General features: G+C 39.4%; 1 protein-coding gene and 1 long non-coding RNA gene across 2 annotated transcripts; both read right to left on the bottom strand.

Annotated features, from left to right (window-relative positions):
* Positions 1-2,140: 2,140 nt before the first annotated feature.
* LOC131008157 (protein FAR-RED IMPAIRED RESPONSE 1-like) lies at positions 2,141-3,172 on the bottom strand. The gene has a single exon (XM_057935051.1). The coding sequence runs from the start codon at positions 3,170-3,172 to the stop codon at positions 2,141-2,143; it is 1,032 nt and encodes a 343-aa protein (XP_057791034.1).
* Positions 3,173-19,057: 15,885 nt separating this feature from the next.
* On the bottom strand, positions 19,058-22,439 carry LOC131007770 (uncharacterized). The gene is made up of 3 exons (XR_009096273.1): positions 22,038-22,439; positions 20,546-20,626; positions 19,058-19,564 (listed from the first exon to the last, which is right to left on the bottom strand). It is a non-coding gene; the product is annotated as an uncharacterized LOC131007770 (long non-coding RNA).
* Between the last annotated feature and the right edge of the window lie 515 nt (positions 22,440-22,954).

Raw genomic sequence — 22,954 nt, 5'->3', positions numbered from 1 at the left:
GAGTTACATGACCAATTTGCAATGTATATAATTGTGTGCACTTGTTTATTGCCACATTGGTCATTGAAGCTTTACTTATGCTGCTACATAAGATTGTTCTGGAAAGGTAATGTTTAAATATGCTCCATTACTAATCATAAACTCACACCACCAGACTTCCTGTTACCAATACATACTCGCCCTTCTTCAGAATTACAATAGATCTTCTTTGAAATAAAATTATGTGAAGGTTGCTCCATCGTGCTGTCTGCAATCTTGTGTGTTTGTTTCATGGCATTTTATATTAGGAACTATGAGATTATCTTTTAACTATAAGTTGGGGTTCCTCAGGCTCCGCAGACGATGTCTCAAATTCAAAGGTTGGACCTCTGTATTCTATATATACATACTTATAAAAGTAGAGGATGCATTTAATTACTGGGAAAAAAGCAATTGAGCAAGTTTTACTTACAAAAAAAACATTTATCAAAGAGTATACAAAAGAAGGTGCGATTTACAAACAGTTAGTACCTTTGCAGAAAGCAACTGCACAAATGATGGATGCCAAACAAACACTGGAACAAAGTACAACAGATTCTCCTTCTTTCTCACAATCTGTGTGATCTCTGAAGCAGAAATTACAACTCATTTGTGAATATACTAAAGTAACCAAACAACACCAAAATACAATAATACAATCAAATCTAAAACATTTGAAACTTGAAAAAAAAAGTGAGAATCAAATGTAACGTCACCCAACAAGAAAATCAACATTCGAAACTTGAAAGAAACTGAGAATCAAATGTAATCTCAACAAGAAAAACTGATACTACACACAGATGCTCAGATGCACAACAAAAACACAACAAAGACATTGCCCCAAATGCAAAGATTGACATCTCCTTCGCTAGCACAACCCCTGCCACAAATGCACTAATTGATATTGCCTTCGCTAGCACGACCTCGACACCGACCTCCAGCTCGACCACGACCTTGACCTCTTTTGATTTCAGTTGGATCTTTAAACCGATTAGTCCTCGGCCTTCCTTTTCGAGTGACGACCAATGGATCTAAAATAAGAATATCAACACCATCGGTTTCTCCTATTTGAGAACTATTTTGATGTCTAAGCCGGGCTGCGCTGGCAGGAGTCCATCTCCTAAGCTCTCTTTCGATATCTTTGAGTTCATTTTTGACAAAACTAATCTTCTCCTCTGAATCAATGGCCAAGTCGCTGCATTTCAGAAATAGCTTATACTCTTTCGACATGTGTGGGTACGCACCTGCAAAAGCTATGCTAAAATGTGGCCTATATACATCATTTCGCCATCTCCACAAAATGTATCTCTCATTAACTTGATCAATATTTCTAAACACTAAAAGCTTTAATACATGACAACATAAAATACCTTTGCTCTCAAATTTCTTGCAATTGCATTGAAAATACGCCCCTGCAAGTCGATGTTCAACAATGAAATGCAGTTCAATGCGAGAAGAGTACATGCTCAAGGTACGTGTTTCAACAATCTCATACCTATTCATCATACTACCAACACTTTCCAACAATTTGAGATTGCAATTCCAAATTTTCTTCACTTCTTTCTGAAATAACTCCATAACACTATTAGTGCATACCTTAGCAAATTGTGCTTCCCACTTAAACTTTGACATACAAGTAATAGGCCTGCACTTCGTTGAATATTCAGCCCTCAACTCTTTCTGAATCTTATCCACGTCACAAATTTCATATTGCTCAACGAAGGTTTTCAAAGTACTTCTCGAACTAATGTAATGATCAAAGAATGCATGCATCGACTCACTTCTTTGAGTCGACATCATGCCCGCCCAAAAGATATGTTTGGAGTATATCGGTATCCAACTTTGCCTTATTTCATACAAGTCCTTGAGCCAACTATTTTCTTGTAAGTTATGCTTAACTAGGAATTCAGCCCAACTCTCTTCAAATTCTTTAATGTTGAAGCTGCCATGTATCACTCTATTGAAATCATGCACAAGCCATTTCAAGATTAGCAGCTCCTTTAAATTTCTTTGAGCTCTTTGAAACAATATGCCACAAACAATAGCGATGGACGCTGTCGGGCAATATCTCTCTCAATGCAATTGTAATGATTTCATCTTGATCACTTAAAATTGCTGTAGGTTAAACACCCCTCATTGCATCCAACCAATTTCTAAAAAACCATTTAAATGATTCTGCACGCTCGTCGCTCAACAGGCAACATCCTAGTAGAATAGATTGATGATGATGGTTAACCCCGACCACAGTTCCGAAAGGCATATTGTATTGATTCATGAGATAAATCGTGTCAAAACTCACGACGTCGTGGAAATCTTGGTACGCAGCTCGACTCCACGGATGAATCCACATAACATGGCGGAGTCTAGAATCATCGTCAATATCTAGTAGATAAAAAAAATCTTTATCGTTTTGTTGCAATCTCTTAAATAATTGTTGAATGGCAGCGGCATCTCCATCTCCAAGTCTTAATTTCCTCATTTTATCAACATAATTTCTGCAATCTTTCATCGAAGCGCCCAAATTGGGTGGTCCACCAACAAGAACTTCCATCATCCTAACACTCTTACATAGCCGTAATCCAGCGCGGTCATACGCATCTAAATGAACCTTCAAATTGGTTGACAAGTGCCTATGTGCCGGCATAAATTCACTCATGTGTGGTTCTAACTCATGGTTATGCTCATTGCAAACAGTGGAAACTTTCCACTTGTCGTTGTCTTGTTTTATTGCATTCAAACGAGCAGGGCAATTCATCTTTTTGGTGTACTTCGCATTTGTCTTTCGAGCCCTTTCGCATGAGATCATAAGATACCTATCACGTTTGTTTCTAGTTGAAACATTAAATCCTGCTACCTTGGCAAAGGCCTGATAAGCTGTAAACAGACTATCCCTATTTTCAAATTCCAAACCAGATTGCAGACCATTCTGCATCATCTTCTCACATGCCAGCCAATCAACTCCAAATAAATCTTCGTCCTCCTCCGTGTTCTCATGTTGCTCTTCTTCATCTTGATCTAAAACCTCGTGTGAATCTACTCCATCTTCACCGAAAAGCTCTTCTCCATTTTGATCTGAAATTTCGTCCGAGTCTTCTACATCTTCGCCAAAAAGCTCATGCATCTTAGCTCTTCTTACTGCATCTAGCTCTTCCATGGATTATTTCTTTCAGAACAGTAATTCAATATGTGGAGTATTACTTTACGTTAATGAATAAAATTCACTCAAAATCCTATGATCCTATGAACCGTTAAAGTAAATAATTGGTTTTGGACATGCTATTAACTGTTTGGTGCCTTAGCCGCCGCCATTAAATCAGCATGCGGTGTTCTTCACCACACTTAATTATGAGTGTTTTAATTAAATAGCATTAATTAAAGCTATACATGAAGTAACCCCAATATGCGGATTTATATATAAAACTTTTAAAATGCTTAAGTGTGTATAATTATACACAATATATTAAAATATAGTACATCATATAATAAACACATATAAAACATATAAAATATACAAATTTTATTTAAATTATGATTAGTTGAAATATAAACATACTATGTATAAACATAATAGGATATTTCAGTAGATTATGATTTGAAGTAACTTGAATATTTTACTATAATATAAAAAAAATATAACATTAAATACGTTTATATAACTAAATAATTCATATACATCTATACTAATAGAATATATTTATAATCTGGTGAGACGAGAAACCAACACCTAAACTAAAAAGCAGTAAACGATACCGGATTTACGTGGTTCGGTCGAGAAGACCTACGTCCACGGGGTGTTGGGGTTTTTTTCACTATACTCCGAGAGAATTACATTTTACAAGAGATGAATGAATAAAATGAGATGATCCCCTAATCTATGCCCCAAGGCCCTATTTATAAGCATGAACATAAACTTAAGGCCCTTAGGCCCATTAGACCCTTAAAGCCCATTAGCCCAATGAATTAAGCCCAAGCCCCGTTATTCTAATCTACATCTTGAAATTGAGCCATTAGAGCTGGAAAGCGGAGTCGAGCTGAGCCAAGCCGAAAGTCCGGGCAATCCTGTATCAAATATCAGAAATAACCACAATAACAATAATAATAATAATAGTCATAACTAGAAATATTCCCGTTATGTTTAGCACATCGCTGGTGCATATTTCAGTCCTCATCAACGTGAGTTTAGAATCACAATTTGATAATTATACTCGTATTCGTTTTAAACTCAATTAAAAATAATTTTACTACTCATTCTCATTCTAAATTCATAATAGTAATATCCGCTAATTACCCGGATATGCTTAAATTTATTAAATATCTAAGTAATCAAATATAAGTTGTTACGATAATTAGTTATCTATCTCAATAAAAATTCATAACATTTCAAAATAAACATTAACAATAAATAATAGTAAATAATAAAAGATTAACAAATAGAGAAAATTTCACGTAAGCAGATAATATTTTATTTAGATTCCACAATTAGTGAAGTCTTCCACAAAAAATAAATGTGGATTCATGAACATCTATATGTGTGTATTAACAATAAATAATATGAATAATAAAAACTATATAATTTATGCACTCGTTTAAAACTTACATATTTTTACTCGTGAGAAACATACGAAACAGAGTAACTCTCTTTCCAAACATATATAATAATATCCGTTAATTATCCGAACATATTTAAATTTTATAAAATATCCAAATAAACAATACTCCTTATTATAGTTATTGATTTATCTAACTCAAGAAAAGCTTACAATCAGTATGTCTATTTATGGACATTACAAAGCATACATTTATAATAAAGAGCATAAATTATAAAAGATTAAAAATTAACTTAGAATAAATATAAAAATTATACATTATATGAAATCTTTTTAAAATATCTTTTTAGAATTTATATACCAGTCTTATGACAAACCCTACTCAAAAGTGTTTTTACTATCAGTTATCGTCAAAACACGTATAGTAATATCCACTATTTTTAGATATGGAAATTGATTAATGAATTTTAGATATTTAATGGTTTTTAGATATGGAAGTTGATTAAAAGTTAAAAAAAAAAAAGAATGAATGAGAATTGATGCAAATTAGAATGGAGATATTATACAATGCCACGTAGGATAGAATTTATTTTGCTATTATATATGGGGATTTATCAAGATCTATGTAATATTAATATAATGATTTTTAGATATTTAATTAGTTTTAGATATGAAAATTGATTAAAAGTTTAGAAAAAATAAGAATGAATGAGAATTGAGGAAAATTAGAAAGCATAGAGTATACGACGCCACAAGGGATAGAATTTATTTTGCAATTATATATATTTAAATTATATATAAGAAGATGTACATGATTAACCCAATATCCCAAAGGTGTGTACAAAAATGACGTTTAGAATTTAAAATCAAGTGGAGTTCGGTTCCTAATATTTACTCGTGCAAGATCTATGAAATTTTAATATAATAATTTCTAGATACTTAATGATTTTTAGATATGAAAATTGATTAAAAATTTAGAAAAAATAAGAATGAATGAGAATTGAGGAAAATTAGAATGCATAGATTATACGACGCCACGAGGGATAGAATTTATTTTGCTATTATATATATTTAAATTATATATAAGAAGATGTACATGATTAACCCAATATCCCAAAGGTGTGTACAAAAATGACGTTTAGAATTTAAAATCAAGTGGAGTTCGGTTCCTAATATTTACTCGTGCAAGATCTATGGAATATTAATATAATAATTTTTAGATGCTTAATAATTTTTAGATATGAAAATTGATTAAAAATTTAGAAAAAATAAGAATGATTGAGAATTGAGGAAAATTAGAATGCATAGATTATACGACGCCAAGTAGGATAGGATTTATCAAGATCTATAAAATATTAATATTAATATAATAATTTTTAGATATGAAAATTGATTAATGAATTTTTGATATTTAATGATTTCTAGATATGGAAATTGATTATAAGTTTTTTAAAAAATAAAAATGAATGAGAATTGAGGAAAATTAGAATGGAAAGATTATACGACGCCACGTAGGATATGCTTTATTTTGCTATTATATATAGATAATACATGGTTATATATTAGTATATATTTTCCAACGCCTCATAATACTAATATATATATATATATATATATATATATATTTGAATTTTGATGAGAGTATTGGACAATGAGCGATTCCCGCCCCTAACCCTAATCTAGTCGCCGCCCTTATTCCGTTGCTGTTGCTTTCCGCCGGCGTCCTGCCGCCATTCCTGATGGACAGGGGCGGCCTCCACTTGCCGGTAATCTCCAACAACTTCTCCCGTTCCCCTAAAGCGACCGAGGGAAACCCTAACCCTAGTGTCCCTTCGATGGCGCATCATGCTGATGCTGTGAAGACAACCGCTGCCCTGGTCTCTGCTGATACAAACAAGACGACGATGGTTCCGCCTATCTCCTATGCTAGGGTGACTGGGACACAGCGTGAGAGGAAGCCGGATTTGCCTGCGCATAACTTTAAAGCTCTTCGTCCATGCAGTCGTGATGAGATTGGCGTACTCAAGGTTCCAAAAGAACTACAACTCCTCCAAGCGTCGAAGTTCCAATTTGCTTTAATTGGTCGATTCATGATGAATAAAGGATCCCATCCAAGGACGGCCAAGGAACTAAAGGACGAACTTCAGTCGGTGTGGAAGCTGTCCTCGACTTGGCGTCTCATGCTAATGGGAAAAGGGTATTTCACGTTGAAGTTCAACAACAAAGAAGATAAAGCGACTGCCAAGTCTCATATTGTTTGGGAACTTTCCTCGGGAATTCTACGTCTCCGTGAATGGGTGAGATTCTTCAATCCCTACAAGGAATCCTCATCTTTGGCACAAGTGTGGGTACGGATCTATTATCTGCCAGTGGAGTTTTGGCACCCGGAGGTTCTATCGGGCATTGGCAGATGGTTAGGGCAACCTCTTAAGATAGATGGCAATTCGGTGGACGATGATGTTGCTCACTATGCGAGAATGCTGGTGGAAGTGGACCTTGCGAATATGCTACCGGAGTACATGACCATTGATGGAGGCGATTATGAGTTCGACATTGAATTTAGCTATGAGTATATACCTCCTTACTGCACAAAATGTAAAATGACAGGTCATGTGGTAGATAAATGTCGCCGGGGTAAAATGAAAGGCAAAGAAGTTGCTGAGCCTGTGAAACAAAGAGAGCCATACTGGCAGGAAATTGCTAAAGCAAAGGAGCAGCGTCGTGGGGTTGTTCACGCAGCGGAGCAACGTCCTGCTGTTGAGGATCATTCTAGTAAAGCGATGTCCGGCCCGGACCTTCATGAGACCCTAACCACCTCGGCTGCTATATCGCCGAAATCTAACCGCTTTGCTATCCTTGAAGAAGGAGAAGTTTCTGATAAAGCAGCGCATGTTGAGAAAATGAAACGGGATTCTTTAGTGGGAGAGGCTGGGGGCAACAAAACAGACAAAAGCCAAGATAGCCAGAGAAGAAGTAGACACACGACCTCAGGGGAACATGAAAGACGAGATATTGGCCAGGGGCACCTTGAGCGCGACGAAGTGGAATTTGTTCAGAGATCTACTCATTCGTTACTGATGACATCTGAGTAGAACAGGGAGGAGCAGCCAGAACAACAGAAGGTACTGGATGGAACGGTTGGTAGAGCTAAGCTTGATGGTCAGTATTTTGATCAAAGCAGGGACATCTTGGATTGGGTCCATAGTCCAGAGCGGGATTGCACCGAGGAGAGCAGAGACTTGACTGAGCACTGCAGAGCTGGAGATAACACGAGCTCAAAAGGCCAAAGTTTAGAAAGTGACAGAGATAAGCAGTTGGAGCAGAACATGGCTGATAAGAGATCGGGTCAGGAGGATCAGAACATACAACAGAGCAGCGATACGTCGGAGCAAAGGCCTGAGCCTAGCAACGGCAAGACTTTGAGCAGCGAAGTGAAGTTGCTGAGCAGAATACAAATTGGCCCTAGAGATGATGAGGGTCGGCAGAATATCAATGAGCAGAGCAACAGAGATCTTCAAAGCTCGGACAAAAGTTTGGCCGCTCCTGCATGTGCAAAGGAAATAAAGGTTAAAGAGTCGATTTCCTCCCCCAGAAAACGGGGTCGCCCTTCGAATCAAGCACGAAACCATAACAAGGCGCTGATGCAGCAAGAGGAAAGTATCAAGAATCGGTTGCGTAAAGCGGTTGATGCAGGAAAGAAGCCTAGAGACTACATTATTGAGCAAAGACAAACGGAGGCCTTCAAAACCATGGATAACATTTCAAAGCAAAGATGGGCTGACGAAATGGAGCGGGACACAGGCCCGCCTCAACACTCCAAATAATTCCCATGAATATCCTCGTTTGGAACGTCCGTGGTCTTACGGATGATTCTAAACGTTTGCTGCAGGATCACTGTCGCTCTTTTTCACCCATTATCATTGGGTTAATTGAACCAAAGTCGAAACTTTGTAAAGTCCGCCAGAGTTTCTGGCGCTCTATTAATATGACTCCTCGACACAGCAACAACAGACTTCCTAGATGTTCGAACATTTGGCTCGTTGCTCAGCCTTCGGTGAACACCACTATCATTTTTTCCTCGGAGCAAGTGGTAGTTGCTAACTGCACTTGGGGGTCTTTGGACTTCAGGATTGGTATTATTCATGGAGCTAATGATACGGTGTCGCGTCGTCAACTCTGGCAGGATTTGATGGGTTTTACGGATGGGAAAACCGTTTTCATTGGCGACTTCAATGCCGTTAGGGGCGCGAACGAGAGAGTCAGCACGGTGGCGCCGGATTAGAGTTCTTGTAGGGATTTCCGCAATTTTATTGATGAGACTAGCTTTATTGAGTCTCCTGCTTCGGGAGTTCGCATGACATGGTCCGGGCGTAGACTTCTTCCGAGGCATATTGAATCGAGGCTGGATAGAGCTCTTTTCTCCACTGATTTTGCCGACTGCTGGACTAACATCAACACGCATGCCCTCCCTCGGGTTACTTCTGATCACTCACCGCTTATTTTGCAATGTAAAGATGACATTCCTACTGGTCGGCGTGCTTTTAAATTTCTTAAGATGTGGCTTCTACATCCTGATTTCAACGAGATGGTCTCGAACTCCTGGAACGCTGATCTGGATACTAATTGTCCTATTTACCGGGTGATGTCCAAGCTGCGTAGACTGCGTGGGGAGCTTCGTACGTGGAACAAAGAGGTTTTTGGGCAGGTGAATACTCAAATTGAGGAACTTCAAAGACAGCTTCTGACGATTCAAAACAATATCTCTGTTGGGGGCTACACGGATGAGCTGTTTGATGAAGAGGTGGGAAGGCAAGCTGCCTTGAACTCGATTCTGGCAAGAAAACACAGCCTGCTTCAACAGAAAAGTAGGGCGCATTGGCTGACTGACGGTGATCGCAATACCGAGTTCTTCCATCGTATCATCAGGTTCCGTAAGAATAATCTGCGATTGGCACATTTGAGAATTGGCGGGGAGGTGTCTTATGATCAAACGGTTATTCAGCAGCACATTGTTGACTTCTTTTCCAACCTTTTCAAGGAGGAAAATCAGAATTTGCTGGATGTGACTCTGATCGAAGCCAATATTGATACGTCTGTGACCGAGGAGCATAATGCGGTTCTGATTCGCATTCCCGATGAGGACGAAATCCACGCAGCTATTTTTGATATGGACGAGAACAGTTCGCCGGGCCCGGATGGTTTTTCTGGAGCTTTCTTTCAGAATTGTTGGGGCACGATCAAGGAGGATGTGACCCGCGCGGTGAAAGGTTTCTTCATCAATTCTTACCTGCCTTCGGGCTGCAATGCCAACACTTTAATTCTGATCCCGAAGAAAGAAACGGTGGATACTGTTGCAGACCTGCGTCCGATTATCCTGTCCAATTTCTTTTTCAAAATTGTTTCCAAGATCCTGGCCACGCGGCTCAATAAGGTGGCGGCGGATACGGTGTCTGATCACCAGTTTGGTTTTATTGGTGGAAGATCTATTCATGACTGTATTATTTTGGCCTATGAAGGTTTCAAATGCATGAACTGCACGGGTCGCAAGTCGAATATGGCTTGCAAGATCGACATCAGAAAGGCTTTTGACACTATCAGTTGGGATTTTATCCTTAAAGTTCTCGAGGTTAATGGGTTTCATGAGACTTTTGTGCGTTGGATTTCCATTATTTTTAAATCGGCGCATATCTCCATCTTGTATAATGGTCAGCTGAGCGGCTATTTTCCTTGCTCGCGAGGTGTTCGTCAGGGTGATCCGCTCTCGCCTATCCTTTTTGGCATTGCCGAAGATGTGTTGAGCCATGTTCTGATCAACTGTGTTCGTTCTCGCCATTTGGTTCCCATGGATTTCAGCAGAGCGAATCACTTTCCTACTCACTTATTTTATGCTCACGATATTCTCATCTTCTGTAAGGCTTCCCGCAGGAACGCACGTAAAATAAAAGAGGTTCTTGACTTCTATGGTGGGATGTCGGGCCAAGTTTGCAATGCTCAGAAGTCTCATGTGTTCTTCTCTAAAGGTGTGTCCCCTGCTATGCAAAGCGGTATTGTCAGAGAGCTCGGTTTTGGAGTTGACTGCCTACCTGTGAACTACCTTGGGGTCCCTATTTTCACCGGTCGTATGAAGGCCTCCCACTTGCGTGCGATTTATGATAGAATTATTCAAAAATTCTCTCGCTGGAAAGGTCTACAGCTGTCGATGGCGGGAAGAATTTGTTTGGTTCGTTCGGTTATTCAGAGCCTTGTCACTCACTCTATGTTGGTGTATAAATGGCCTAATTCCTTGATCTATGCGTTAGACCGACATTGTAGGAATTTCATTTGGACTGGCAATACCGAGCAAAAGCCTTTCTATCCGGTAAGCTGGTCACGGGTTTGTGCGCCTGGGGAGGAAGGAGGCTTGGGCGTCAGATCGTTTTCCAGCATGAATAGAAGCTTTCTGATGAAAACTGCTTGGCGGCTCATTGAAGGGAAAGCTTTCGCTTTTGCTATCCTCCGCACTAGATATTTGGATAATTTCTGTCATGCTAAATAGGCGTTGGCTTCTTCCCCTTTTTGGACGAGTGTTCGCAGCCAGGTTGATCAGATGGTGGGGAATTCGTTTTCTTTTATAAGCACGGGAACTAGTACGCTGTTCTGGCGAGATGATTGGATTGGTTACAAGCTGGTGGACAAACTTGGAATCCCCGATTTCATGCATACTTTCTTGAATCAATCGGTCGAGGATTATTTTTACAATGGGATTTGGCACTTCACGGAGGATTTTATCGTTCAATTCCCGGATGTGGTGGTTGATATGCTTCTCATTCCTTTTGGTGAGGAGGAAGATGTTCGTGTTTGGAAGCCCTCAGATACGGGAACTGTTACCTCGGCGCTTGCTTATGAGAATATCAGTCCCTCTTTTCCCAAAGTTAGCTGGGGGAAGTGGCAGTGGAAGTGATTTATTCCGGATCGTAGATCGCTGATCTGTTGGAGGATCATTCATAATAAAATGCCTACGCTGGATTGTCTTCGTAGAAGGGGGATTCAGGGCCCCAACCGCTGTATTATGTGTCGCAGAGAGGAGGAATCTTTGACGCATCTTTTCTGGGATTGCACTGCCATTCGTTCGGCCTGGGAGGAGTTGCTAGGTTGGTTTGACAAACGTGATCTGGAAAGGAGCACGAACATTCACTCGTTCCTTGTAGCCTCGTGGAATACGGATTTTAGCCCTCTGGTGTCGGCCTTTTGGAAAGCCGCAATTATCAATATGCTTTGAAAAGTTTGGGACTGCCGGAATCAAGTCACCTTTGAAGAGAAAACGTTCCACCCTAAGGCGATTTTGTGCTTCTTGAAAGTTGCCTTTAAAGAGATTGACTCCCAATTCTCGAGGCTGGGTTATTCGAACAACTCCTGGAGTGATTATACGATTCTTCAGAGAATTGGAGTGGCGACTCGTGCTAGGCCTCCCCCGAAGATGATGGAGGTTCATTGGTGGCTTCCGGTGGGAAGTTGGATTAAAGTAAACACGAATGGCTCGGCTACGGGAGCACCGGGTCTCATCGCAGCAGGTGGGGTGTTCAGGGACAATTGGGGATGGGTGCGAGGTTGCTTTCATTTTAAAGGTGGTAGGGGTTTTGCTTTTGAAGCTGAGCTTCTGGCGGTTATACATGCGATATGCATCGCTCATCAGAGAGGATGGAAACAACTTTGGCTGGAAGCGGACTCCACGTATGTGGTCCGCCTCCTTCAAACTCGTTCCACGAATGTTCCTTGGCGTTTCCTGGCTGAATGGAAAAATGTTCTTAAGATTATATCTCAAACTAACTTTCAGGTTTCTCACATTTTTCGGGAAGGAAACAAGCCGGCGGATTTGATGGCAAATCTGGAGCGTATTGAAGGATGGCGGCCTTATGCCTTGGAGGAAATTAAAAAGGTGGCTGCCCTTGATATGTCAACTCATAGCTCTGTGCGAGTGAAATTCTGATGGGTGCTGCTGGACTTTCTCTGTATGGGTTGGGGGTCACGCTGGTTAGGGTTTGTTGGTCTCTTGGACAACACACCTCAGTTGCGTTTTGCTGCGATGGCTTGTGGGTTAGGGCTGGGCGCGAGCTCTTGGTTGCTATCTGCTCCGCTGACTGTAAAGGGAGCAAGGTTACAGAGTTCCAGGGTAAGGAGATGGAGGATCTGCTTGAGCTGGTGGTGCTTCTCTCGGCGGGCGGTGTGCTGCTAATTGCGGGGGTGCAGCAGGGGACCCCGATCCTTGGATGGTCTATCATGTTGAGGGCGGGCTTCATGCAGGGAAACTTCCATTTTCCGGATCAGACGGTCTGCTTTGAGCTGGCCTGGGTGGTCTGCTGCAGGGACGGGAGCTGGAGTAGCTGGGTCCTGATTCAGCGCTGTGGCGAGAAGGGCAGCTTCGCGGTGGTCAGGGACCCTCCGAGTTCGAAGTCTGATTTCTGGAGGAGCTCCTCTTGGAACGGACATGACGAGGATTTGCGGCGACGGCATATAACCGGCCGTGGAATCTTCCTTTTTGTTCGTTGGGAGCGCTCCTCGCTGTTTTGTTGCGAAAGAAGCATGGATGGTTGGCGGCGATGGAGTTTCACCGGCCGGGTAATCCTCCATCTTTCCTGCCGGACGCGGGCACCTCGGTTGTCTCAGTGTAGGTGACAGCGTATCACCGGCCTATACCGGTTCTCACTCTTTGCCGAGGCCTCCCGGTTCTACTCTATCATGGGTCCGTGGGATAGCTTATAGCAACGGCGCTTATCCGGCCATTTCTTCACGGTTTCTATCTGGGTTGGGAGCATTGGGCGACGGCGTCTCACCGGCCTTTTGCTCTTATGGTTTGTTGGTCTTTGGCTGTAGATGGCGACGGCGTATTACCGGCCATCTGCCCTTTTTTGTTTCTTTTGCTTTCGTTTTGTTGGTCTGAGCCGGGTTGGTCTGGGGACGATGGTTAGGCCGGAGTTCCCGAGACCTTCCCTCCCGCTCTTCGGTCTTTGCTGTTTTATAGACGGGTACTCTTTTTCCTTCTTACGGTTTTTCTCATGGGGTTTTCCGTAGGAAGGTTTTAATGAGGCTCGGCCCTTAGTTGGCTCTCCTGTGCTCTCAAGGGTTTAGGTTTTTTGTTTTCTTTTCCTCTTTATATATAACCGTATTTAAAAAAAAATTGAATTTTGAATTTTGATTTTTTTATACATTTATATGAGGGAAAATATGATTATCACTTATAATAATAAAAAAAATTCCTATAGATATTTTTTATGTATAAAATAAACTATAATTATATGAATTAAATATTGCACATCATCATAAAGATGATAGCTAAACAACACATTCGATCGTAGAAAAGATAAATAATTGATTAATTATCATACCAAAAGAATTAGGAAAAAAAATTATATTTATAGGTTACTAATTTTTTTTATTATTAAAATTAAAACAAAATTGAGCAACTTAGGTCTCCATTCAATAGTCTGAATACTGTCAAGTAAAACATTCCAACAGAAAACAAAACAGGAGCTGTGCAACAACTTACTCGTCTTCCTGGCTACGCAGCCTAGCCAATTTGTTGGTCACGACGATATCCAACCGAGCTGCCCGATTAAAGAGGCATTAATTAGAAGTGATTATTACGTGCATATCAAAGTATATTGGGCCTAAAAAAAAATTAAAACACAAATTGGGATATGCAAACAGACGAGCCTTCCCCTATAAATTGTTAAGCACGCCATTAACCCTAATTATCTTCACTATCCTGCTACCTAGCTTTCTACCTCTCACTCTTTAACAATGCCAGATCATAAGAGCCCCAAAAGAACCCCACTGAGGAAAAATACACCAACAAAAAATCGTAAGATGAGTTCACCAAATAAGAACATCACTCCCAAAAAGCATTCTACTGCAGCCGAACTAACACCGACGAAGAAGATGAAGTCGTCTGAATGGAGTATTCCAGCTTCGCCCAAAAGTTTGGCGATCATCTACAAAAGCCTCAGAGAAGATACCACGAAATTGAAGAGTGAAGTCCACGAGTTGTTTCGTCGTCTGTCGTATGCCTACAATGATGAACAAATTGAAAACTTGTTGTTAGAAAATCTCCCGCTGCAGAAGTTGTATGAGCTGTTTCTGGAAGTGAATCCAGATAAGGCATACAAGGATGAGGAAGGGACTTCCAAGCATAACCCGGTGCTAATCCCAGATTCGAGTGCTAGCTATGTCTAATTATATTTCAGTTGTTTATCTTCTAAGTATTTGCGCTATGTGTTTTGTGTTCTAAGCTATTTAGTTTCTATGCAAGTGATGTTCCAGAGGCCAAATTTTCCTATAATATAGTCCTCTTTATGTTTTATGTTGTATGTGTTGGGGCACTTCATATAAAATCCTATTTTCTAATATAATCTCATCTTGTTCTTTTTTCATCTTAATCTGAAATTCTGACATGTTATTACTCTATGGTGTTAAATCCATGCATCACCAAAGTTGCACCAAGATACGTTGAACTGAGGCCCTCTGATGGAATTAACTTGTTACCCTTGATCCCATAAGTATGAATTCATGTCAATCACAGCAGTTGGAATCTACCAATTCAGACGATGCCATCTCCAGTTTCACTAAATTGTACCTTAATAATTCATTTAGCTAAAACCACTAAAAGGAGGACAAACAATATCTGCAACACTTAAAATGCATAAATAAACTTAACATGAATTCATAACTTAAACCAATACAATCCCCAATAACCTTTGAATATAGCCATTGCAAATAGAATTCCAACCAAAAATCCAAAAATAAAACAGATAGAGTATTCGAGCTACACTCATCGACTCTTGCTTTAGAGAATAAACTCCGTGCGTCCACTTCCACTACTTCATCTTTCGCATAGTGTTTGGAGTTGCAATAACTCTCATATGCATCGACTGCTTCATCTTCGGTAGAAAATGACTTGTACACGCATCCCTTATATCCGAACACAAGCGGTGCACAATTTTCCCAATTTGAGAATACAACAGTTCGTAATCCTTCAAATATAACGTAAAACTTTGTATATGTTCTTCTTCTAGGTTTAATCTCCATAACTTTAGTGAACAAAACAAATATATCGGCTGGTATGTATTGAGATGGACTGCCATTATGTGAATATATATATAAACCCTAGTCTTTAATATTAAATTGTTATTTAACATTGTGGATGTGAATTCATTTGTTTATTGTTGTTTGTTTCAATGCAGAGATAAGCCAAAATATATATATGTTAAATTAATATTTTTATTAAAGAATGATAAATGAGTTATAATTAGTATATTACTTTTTGAAGACAAGAACATAAATGTGTCATAATGAGAGATTGCTTTTTCAAGATGGAAGTCATCGGTGGTTAATGGAGATTTCAAATTTCAAAATTTAAAAAACGATTAAAGGGTATATAAGTAATTTTATCTTTTTCACTAATTATAAATAATATTTTATATAATAATTAATACTTATATTTACTAATTTAACCTTATGTGGGCAGCCACAATGTGGCTATTTAGCATCACTCAAAGATTAAAGGGCAAAGGTGCACATACCCCCGTGGACTACACCCCCTATAGCTTTTACTCCCCCATACTCGGTCAAAGCGCGTTGACCTCCCTATAGTCTCGGAAAAAGGGTGCAAAAAAACACCATGCCCCAAACGGATGTTTAACGCCGTTTTTCCCAAAAAAAAATTGTTTTTTTAACCCCTATGGGCCCCACCCCACATCGAAATTGCGTGGGGCAACCATATTACACTGAAGTTGAAGAGTTTCTCCCATTCCATTCGAAAAATCTAAGTGCAGTGACAGGCGAAATCGACGAAGAAGAAGGGAGGAGTTGTTGCAGTATTTCGATTCCAATCGGTCCTTTAACGTTGCATTCAAGTAATCGAAGCAAAACAGGTAAGTAATGGCTAACCAAAACTTATTTTACAGAACATGCATATGGCCGATTATGTTGTTTCTTTTGCTGTTTTTTTATGTGTTTTTATATGAAGCATGAATAATGAACCTAAGTTGTATGCATGTTTGTTTCTGTGTTCGTGCAGCATGTCAGATCCCGAGGTTTTGTTTATTTTTAATTGGTGGGGTATTTGGAAAAAAAATGATGAAAATGGTCAGTTAATGTATGATGGTTTCAATTCTAAGGAAATAAAAGACGGAATCAAAAACATGACTTTAGAAAGAATAGTTGTTGAATTTGAGGAACTATATGGTTCGAAACCTAAACAAGTTTATGCGCTTGATGTTGACTATAGCTTATATAAGGGTTTAGTTACCCTTAGAGATCCAATCCAGTGTGCAAAGGTTTTAGATTATCTGGAATTAGTGGGCGAAGGAGAGAGAAAGTTTTATGCAGATCATGAGGGTGATCCTATGCCTAATTTTGTACCACTTGAGATGTAGACCACTGATCTCTCTTGATGGTTGCCATTTGAAGGGTAAGACATTTGAGTGTTTGTTGACAGCAGTAAGTAAGGATGGGAACGATGGAATTGTGCCTATTGCTTGGGCAGTGGTCAATAAAGAGAACAAGAACAACTGGAGTTGGTTTCTCATGTGGTTGAAGTAGGAGCTACATCTGGGAACAGGTGAAGAAGTGACACTGATGTCAGACATGCAAAAGGTTTGAATTCCATATGCAGTTCATAGAATCATCCATTTTCATTCATTGCTTTTGTGTCTGATTATTGGAATTGTGTATAGGGATTGATGAAAGCTGTAAAAGAGGTCACTCCTCTTGCTGAGCACTGGTGGTGTGCACAACATATATATTCCAATTGAAGCAAGAAGTGGAGAGGTGATGAGTTAAAGAAATAGTTTTGGAATTGTGCCTGGAGCTCTCGGCAGCAAGAATTCAAGATGAATCTAGCAAAGATCTCAGCCATAAACAAGAAGGCAGCAGAGGACCTAGTCCATTATCCTATTGAGCATTGGTGCAGAGCTTATCAAAGCACAAGGTGTTCCACATACATGGTTGACAACAACACAAGTGAGTCATTTAATTCCAGTATTGCTGATGCTAGACATAAGCCAATTATAATTTCAATGCTAGAAGATATTAGGATGCTAGTAATGACTAGGATAAGAGATAGGAAGAGACTTGTTGATCACTGGAAAACAGAATGGTGTCCTAAAGCAATAAAATTGTTTGAGGCAAACAAGGAAGCTTCTATGCAGTGCAATGTTATTTGGAATGGTGATTATGGGTATGAGGTCAGTGATGGTGAAGAAAAGCACATAGTATTTATAGATACTAAGAAATGCAGTTGTAAGATGTGGGATTTGAGTGGTATCCCCTGCCCTCATGCCATTGCTGCCTTGTATTCTAGTTCACTGGACCCATTATCTGTCATGAGTTATTGGTACCATAGTTCAAAGTATAAGAAATGTTATGAGCATGCTATTCAGCCTATACCTAGTGTGAAGTTTTGGGAGTCAAAGATACTTGAAGATTTCATTGAGCCTCCACCAATTGAGAAAAATGTGGGAAGGCCAAAGAAGAACAGGGTCAGAGCTCCAAATGAGCCGAAGTTCAAACATAAGCTGTCAAGGGTTGGTAAGATTTAGCATTGCAGCCTATGTGGAAGTACACAACACAAGAAACACAATTTCCATAAAAGGCCAACACAGGTTTATCCTAAGCCAATTTTCAAATTGAATATCATGCCCTGATCTATGCACTTACTTTGCTTACTTTTGAATGTAGTTACAACACCAATCACAGGCTTCAACATCTATAAAGGGTTCAGAGAGGAGGGCAAGTTCAGTGAGTGGAATGGGTCTATGTGTGAATCTAGAGACAGGAAAGCAGACATTAAATGTAAGTTTCAACATTCAATCCTTTCATATCACTGAATTTCATTTGACAACAACATAAGTGACTCTTTTATTGTATTGTTTACACAGCCCGAAGGATCACAATCAATGGTGATTGATGAAGGCACACCAAAGGAGGCAGATCCCAATACAAAATTTCCAATACCAAATGAAGCACAAATAAGGAAGCAAAAGAGAAAGATAGGAGAAGGCACATCCACTGGAGGATCAGTGAAGGTCAAGAAGCATCAAAGGACTCCATTCAAAGCCCCAAGAAATAAGACAGAGGTTGTGGAGCAAGAAACCATCCTCCGAAGAAGTCCAAGAGGGAAGAATGTTATCTCAACTGGTGGGTCAACAACCAATAGTTGAAATCACATTATTTTGCTAGGCCTTCGTGGATTACTTTGTTTTTTTTTTTTGGATGATAGTTCTCAATTCTGAATTCTGAGTTCTGTTTTTGGGATTAAACATGTCAACAACTTTTGGGATTAAACATGTCAATTTTTGGGAATGAAATTCAGAAACAAGAAGGAATTATCCATGTTAATTATGCTTTCTTATCCATGGCAATTCTGAATTCTATTTTGTTTGTGAATTTCAAACCATAACAAACATATATGCAGTGTAGGATGTTACCAAGAGAGAAGAATTACAACACTTCTAAAATTGATTTCATTCATTTCACAAAAAGCAACATACATTAACAATTAAATTTAACATCAAGCATCTAATACCTACATTCATGCTATATAGCAAGTTTGATTATTACAAACCAAGAAATGATCAAAAACATGAAAAGAAGACAACTTCTCCTTCTAAGACCTCTTGATTCTTCTTTCCAACTTGCAATTGCTGACCAAAGATGGCCAATTTCAGCTTCAAAATCAATGGGGGACTTCGAACTTTCATGCATCTTTAGAAGATTCATGTTTTCCTTCTTCAACCCGTTTATAACTTCCCGTGCTCTCTCACACAATGGTTCATCGTACCATTCAAAAAAACCGCAATTTTGGGTTTGCAAATTCAACGAATAAGTATTAATTCCAATTTTTTAAACAAAAACCAAACGAATCATGAATAATTGATGTACCTTCCAATTTCGACACCCATAAAACCTTCTCACCGGGTTGTCGTCTATCCATGAGGTCATTCTCGTAGCTTTCAACTTCTTCCCTTCACATTTACAACGACAATTGTCACACCCCAATTCTTGAAAGAATAAATATAATCGATGTGTGAATAATTCATAGAAATAAACAAGGGAAAAACCTTGTTAAAAATCGAAATAGGATAGAAAGTCGGGCTATGCCCCTTTGGATCACAAGTTTTGTTTCATGCTACTGACAACCGACATTCATTAGCATAAATTTAGTAGTGAAGAGTCTAAGCTCGGTCAAGTATATCATTTGAAATTTAACATGAAGATCTTAAGTTGAGAAAACAAAAGACGGATATGAGTGATTGCTACAGCGGAAGTCTAAAATAGGAATTTAACTCTAGCCTCAGCTCCGTCTCGTCAGCACCAGCCAGCCAACCTGAAAACATTTGAAAGTATTTTTGGGCTAAGTACTAATGTACTTAGTGAGCATGCATTTTCTGAAACATTTCACATTTTCGTAAAGACAGTTTATCCAATCATACTTGACATAACTTAGAAGGTTTTAAATTGAAAGAACTTCTAAGCATGTTAAAAATATTTTCTTTCATTTGTGCGCACATGTTACACTCCCTTTCCGTTACTCGCTGTGATCCCGGACCTTTTAGCCACCGACGGATCCATTTCTCCCATTGCACTTGCCCTGAGGACATAACTCAGACAAGTTGAATTGACCTCGGGACGCTACCCAGGCAGGCCTTACATTACATGCTTCGGAACACACCCAGCAAGCACCCTTATAACGCCTCTTAGTTAGTGCCCGATGGAGATCAACCCACCAGGTCAGCTAACGAGTGTACACAATTCTCAGACAACGTGTTAGGTCATAAGAGAACCTCAATTGATTAACTTTGCGAGCCTTAAACAGAGCAGAGTGCACATAAACATTTTATTGGATAAACAGTTTGCATATAATTTAATAAACAGTTTACATTTCATTGAAATATTTAGAGCTTAATAACTCAATCATACTTTATACATTTGAAAAGTAAGCCCACCTGGTTAGGCAAAGCCTGAAGATTCATAATCACATAAACTCGTCTTGGGAAAGCAGCGCTAATCCCCTTGGTCCATAAAACCTACAAGAAATTCTATTCTTAATAGGTCTCCTCAATCTAATCTTAACTCATAGTAGAAGTGCTAGACATTCTTTGATTCATCACGCCGAGTTCTCAAAATTTAATAATAAATATTGAAAACTAACTTTCTTGAGTCAAGGACACTAACAATATTCCTACTCGATTTTCTTTAAATCATAAATACTTTTATGCATTATGCAAATGCAAATGCAAATTTCATGTCATGCTTAAAACATATGATAAACAACTACTTAAAATATGCACATAATAATAATATAATATTATTATGTAAATCATCTTTTGAAAAAATTAATTAATTAAACTAAATAAATAGTCTAATTAAATAAATTAATAAGTATCCCTTTTTTTTTGAACTGCAGCCCAGTTAAATAATAAGGTAGTTCATTTCTTTGAAAACATAAGCCCAATGTTTCAATTTAAATCAGGGCCCAAGATTAATTAAATGAAGCAGTCCAGATTTTAAATAAAATCGGCCCAACTCCTAATTATTCAGGCCCAAGACTTGAGCCCAAACCTAATCCTCCCTTCTTTCCTAACATACGCTGACCCCTTTTCATCCAATCTTTCTCTCTCGGTTCACCCAGATCCGCCGCCGCAGCTCCTCCTCCGGCGAAAAGCCGACAACCGGCCCTCTCCCTCTCCCCCATCTTCTTCTCCCTCGTTTTCCCTCTACCTACACAACCCGACGGCCGCAACAGCTGGAACCAGCCACTGCCTCCATCGTCCTTCCAGCGACAGCAGCTAAGCCACCATCACCGGCACCCTCTTCCCCCTGTTCTCTCTCTCTTCCGTCGACACACCGGCGAGCCAGCCACCGCTCGTAAATCAAGCGTCGCCGCCGCGTGTAACCCTAGATCCCTCAACATACTAATGCGCATCCCTGACTCTCTCTCTCACCATGAAAACAGGACACACCCACACTCCGGCTAGCCACCACTGCTCGGGTTTCGAACGGAGGCGCCGCTCGAGCCCTAGCCTCCCTTGCTCAACCTTGGCCGACGGCAGCAGCTTCCAACCGCCACCATCGCCGCCTTCTATCTCTCCCTCTCGACTAGCTCAACATAACAGCCTCTCTCTCTTCTCCGGCCAAACCCTCCACCATGACTCAACACTCACACAACACAACATCGACACCACCACAAGTTCAAAAGCAGAGACGAGAATTCAAGACTCTAGCTTTCTTCTTTTTCTTTTTAATAAATCATGCTTTCTATAAACATGTATATATATACACAAATCTCATGTAAAATGATGAGTTGGTTTTATCACTCTTAAACCTTGTTCAATAGATCATACATCAATATCTGATGGTTTGTTGTGGATTAATGACATGAGACTCAAAATGATACAATTTAGAAGCTGGAATAGGCTAGAGTTTGAATTTGTGAACCTTGAATGAAATTGTGTGCTGTTGTTGTTCTGCTAGATTGGTGGGAAAAGAACTATGTTTATCTTGTTTCTAATTGACTGCTGAAGCTTTGAAATTCTTGAGCTGTGGAGAGCTCTTTCTTGCAAGCGAAGAGTGTATAAATTGTGGGGTATTTGTGAAAAGTGAAATGAAATTCTTAGTTGGTGTAACTTGGCTTTGCAGAGAAGGTTTTCATCCAAAAGTTTATAGGGTTGATGTCTAGCATAGGAATAGACTTTGTAGGATAATAGGAAATGGTTTTGATGGTAAGGGTTGCTAAAGCAACGAATGACGTGATGTGACAATTAAAACATCTGTGTTGGTTTATCGAACTGTAATAATTCTTCAGGGTTCGCTAAATATATGGCTCGTGTAAATGCTCAATTTAAATAAATATGCAATGTACAAAAATTTAGATAACTAAATATTTACAAAAGCTTTTGTAAATTATTTTTGTTGGAATTAAATAAATTTATTTTCTTTATCCGACGTGAATCATCCTACTTCAAAGTTCAAATTTACTCTAAATTTAGCTATAGGGAAACGAGGTATTACAACAATACCTAACCTCATTGTCGTTCACCATCTTCCGTGGACTTTGCGACGAGGAAGACCCGAATCCTGAGTTCCAACTCATGGTAATAGCTCGAATCCAAATATCATCATCAACAAACCCTAAGCTAATTGCACGAATTCTCATCGATTTCTCTCAATTTGTGTCAAATGCATTCGTAAATTAGGGTTCTTCGTATTTAAACCCTAATTCTAAGAAGATGACCGTTGAAGGTTGGTTGGGGTGGGGCCCACAGGGACTAAAAAACAAAAAAATTTTTGGGAAAAATGGCGTTAAACATCCGTTTGGGGCGGGGTGTTTTTTGCACCCTTTTTCCGAGACTATA

This window comes from Salvia miltiorrhiza, chromosome 2, assembly GCF_028751815.1.
Source record: "Salvia miltiorrhiza cultivar Shanhuang (shh) chromosome 2, IMPLAD_Smil_shh, whole genome shotgun sequence".
NCBI lineage: Eukaryota > Viridiplantae > Streptophyta > Magnoliopsida > Lamiales > Lamiaceae > Salvia > Salvia miltiorrhiza.
The sequence above is the reverse complement of the archived record's forward strand: the minus strand, read 5'-3'. Positions and strand labels throughout refer to the sequence as shown.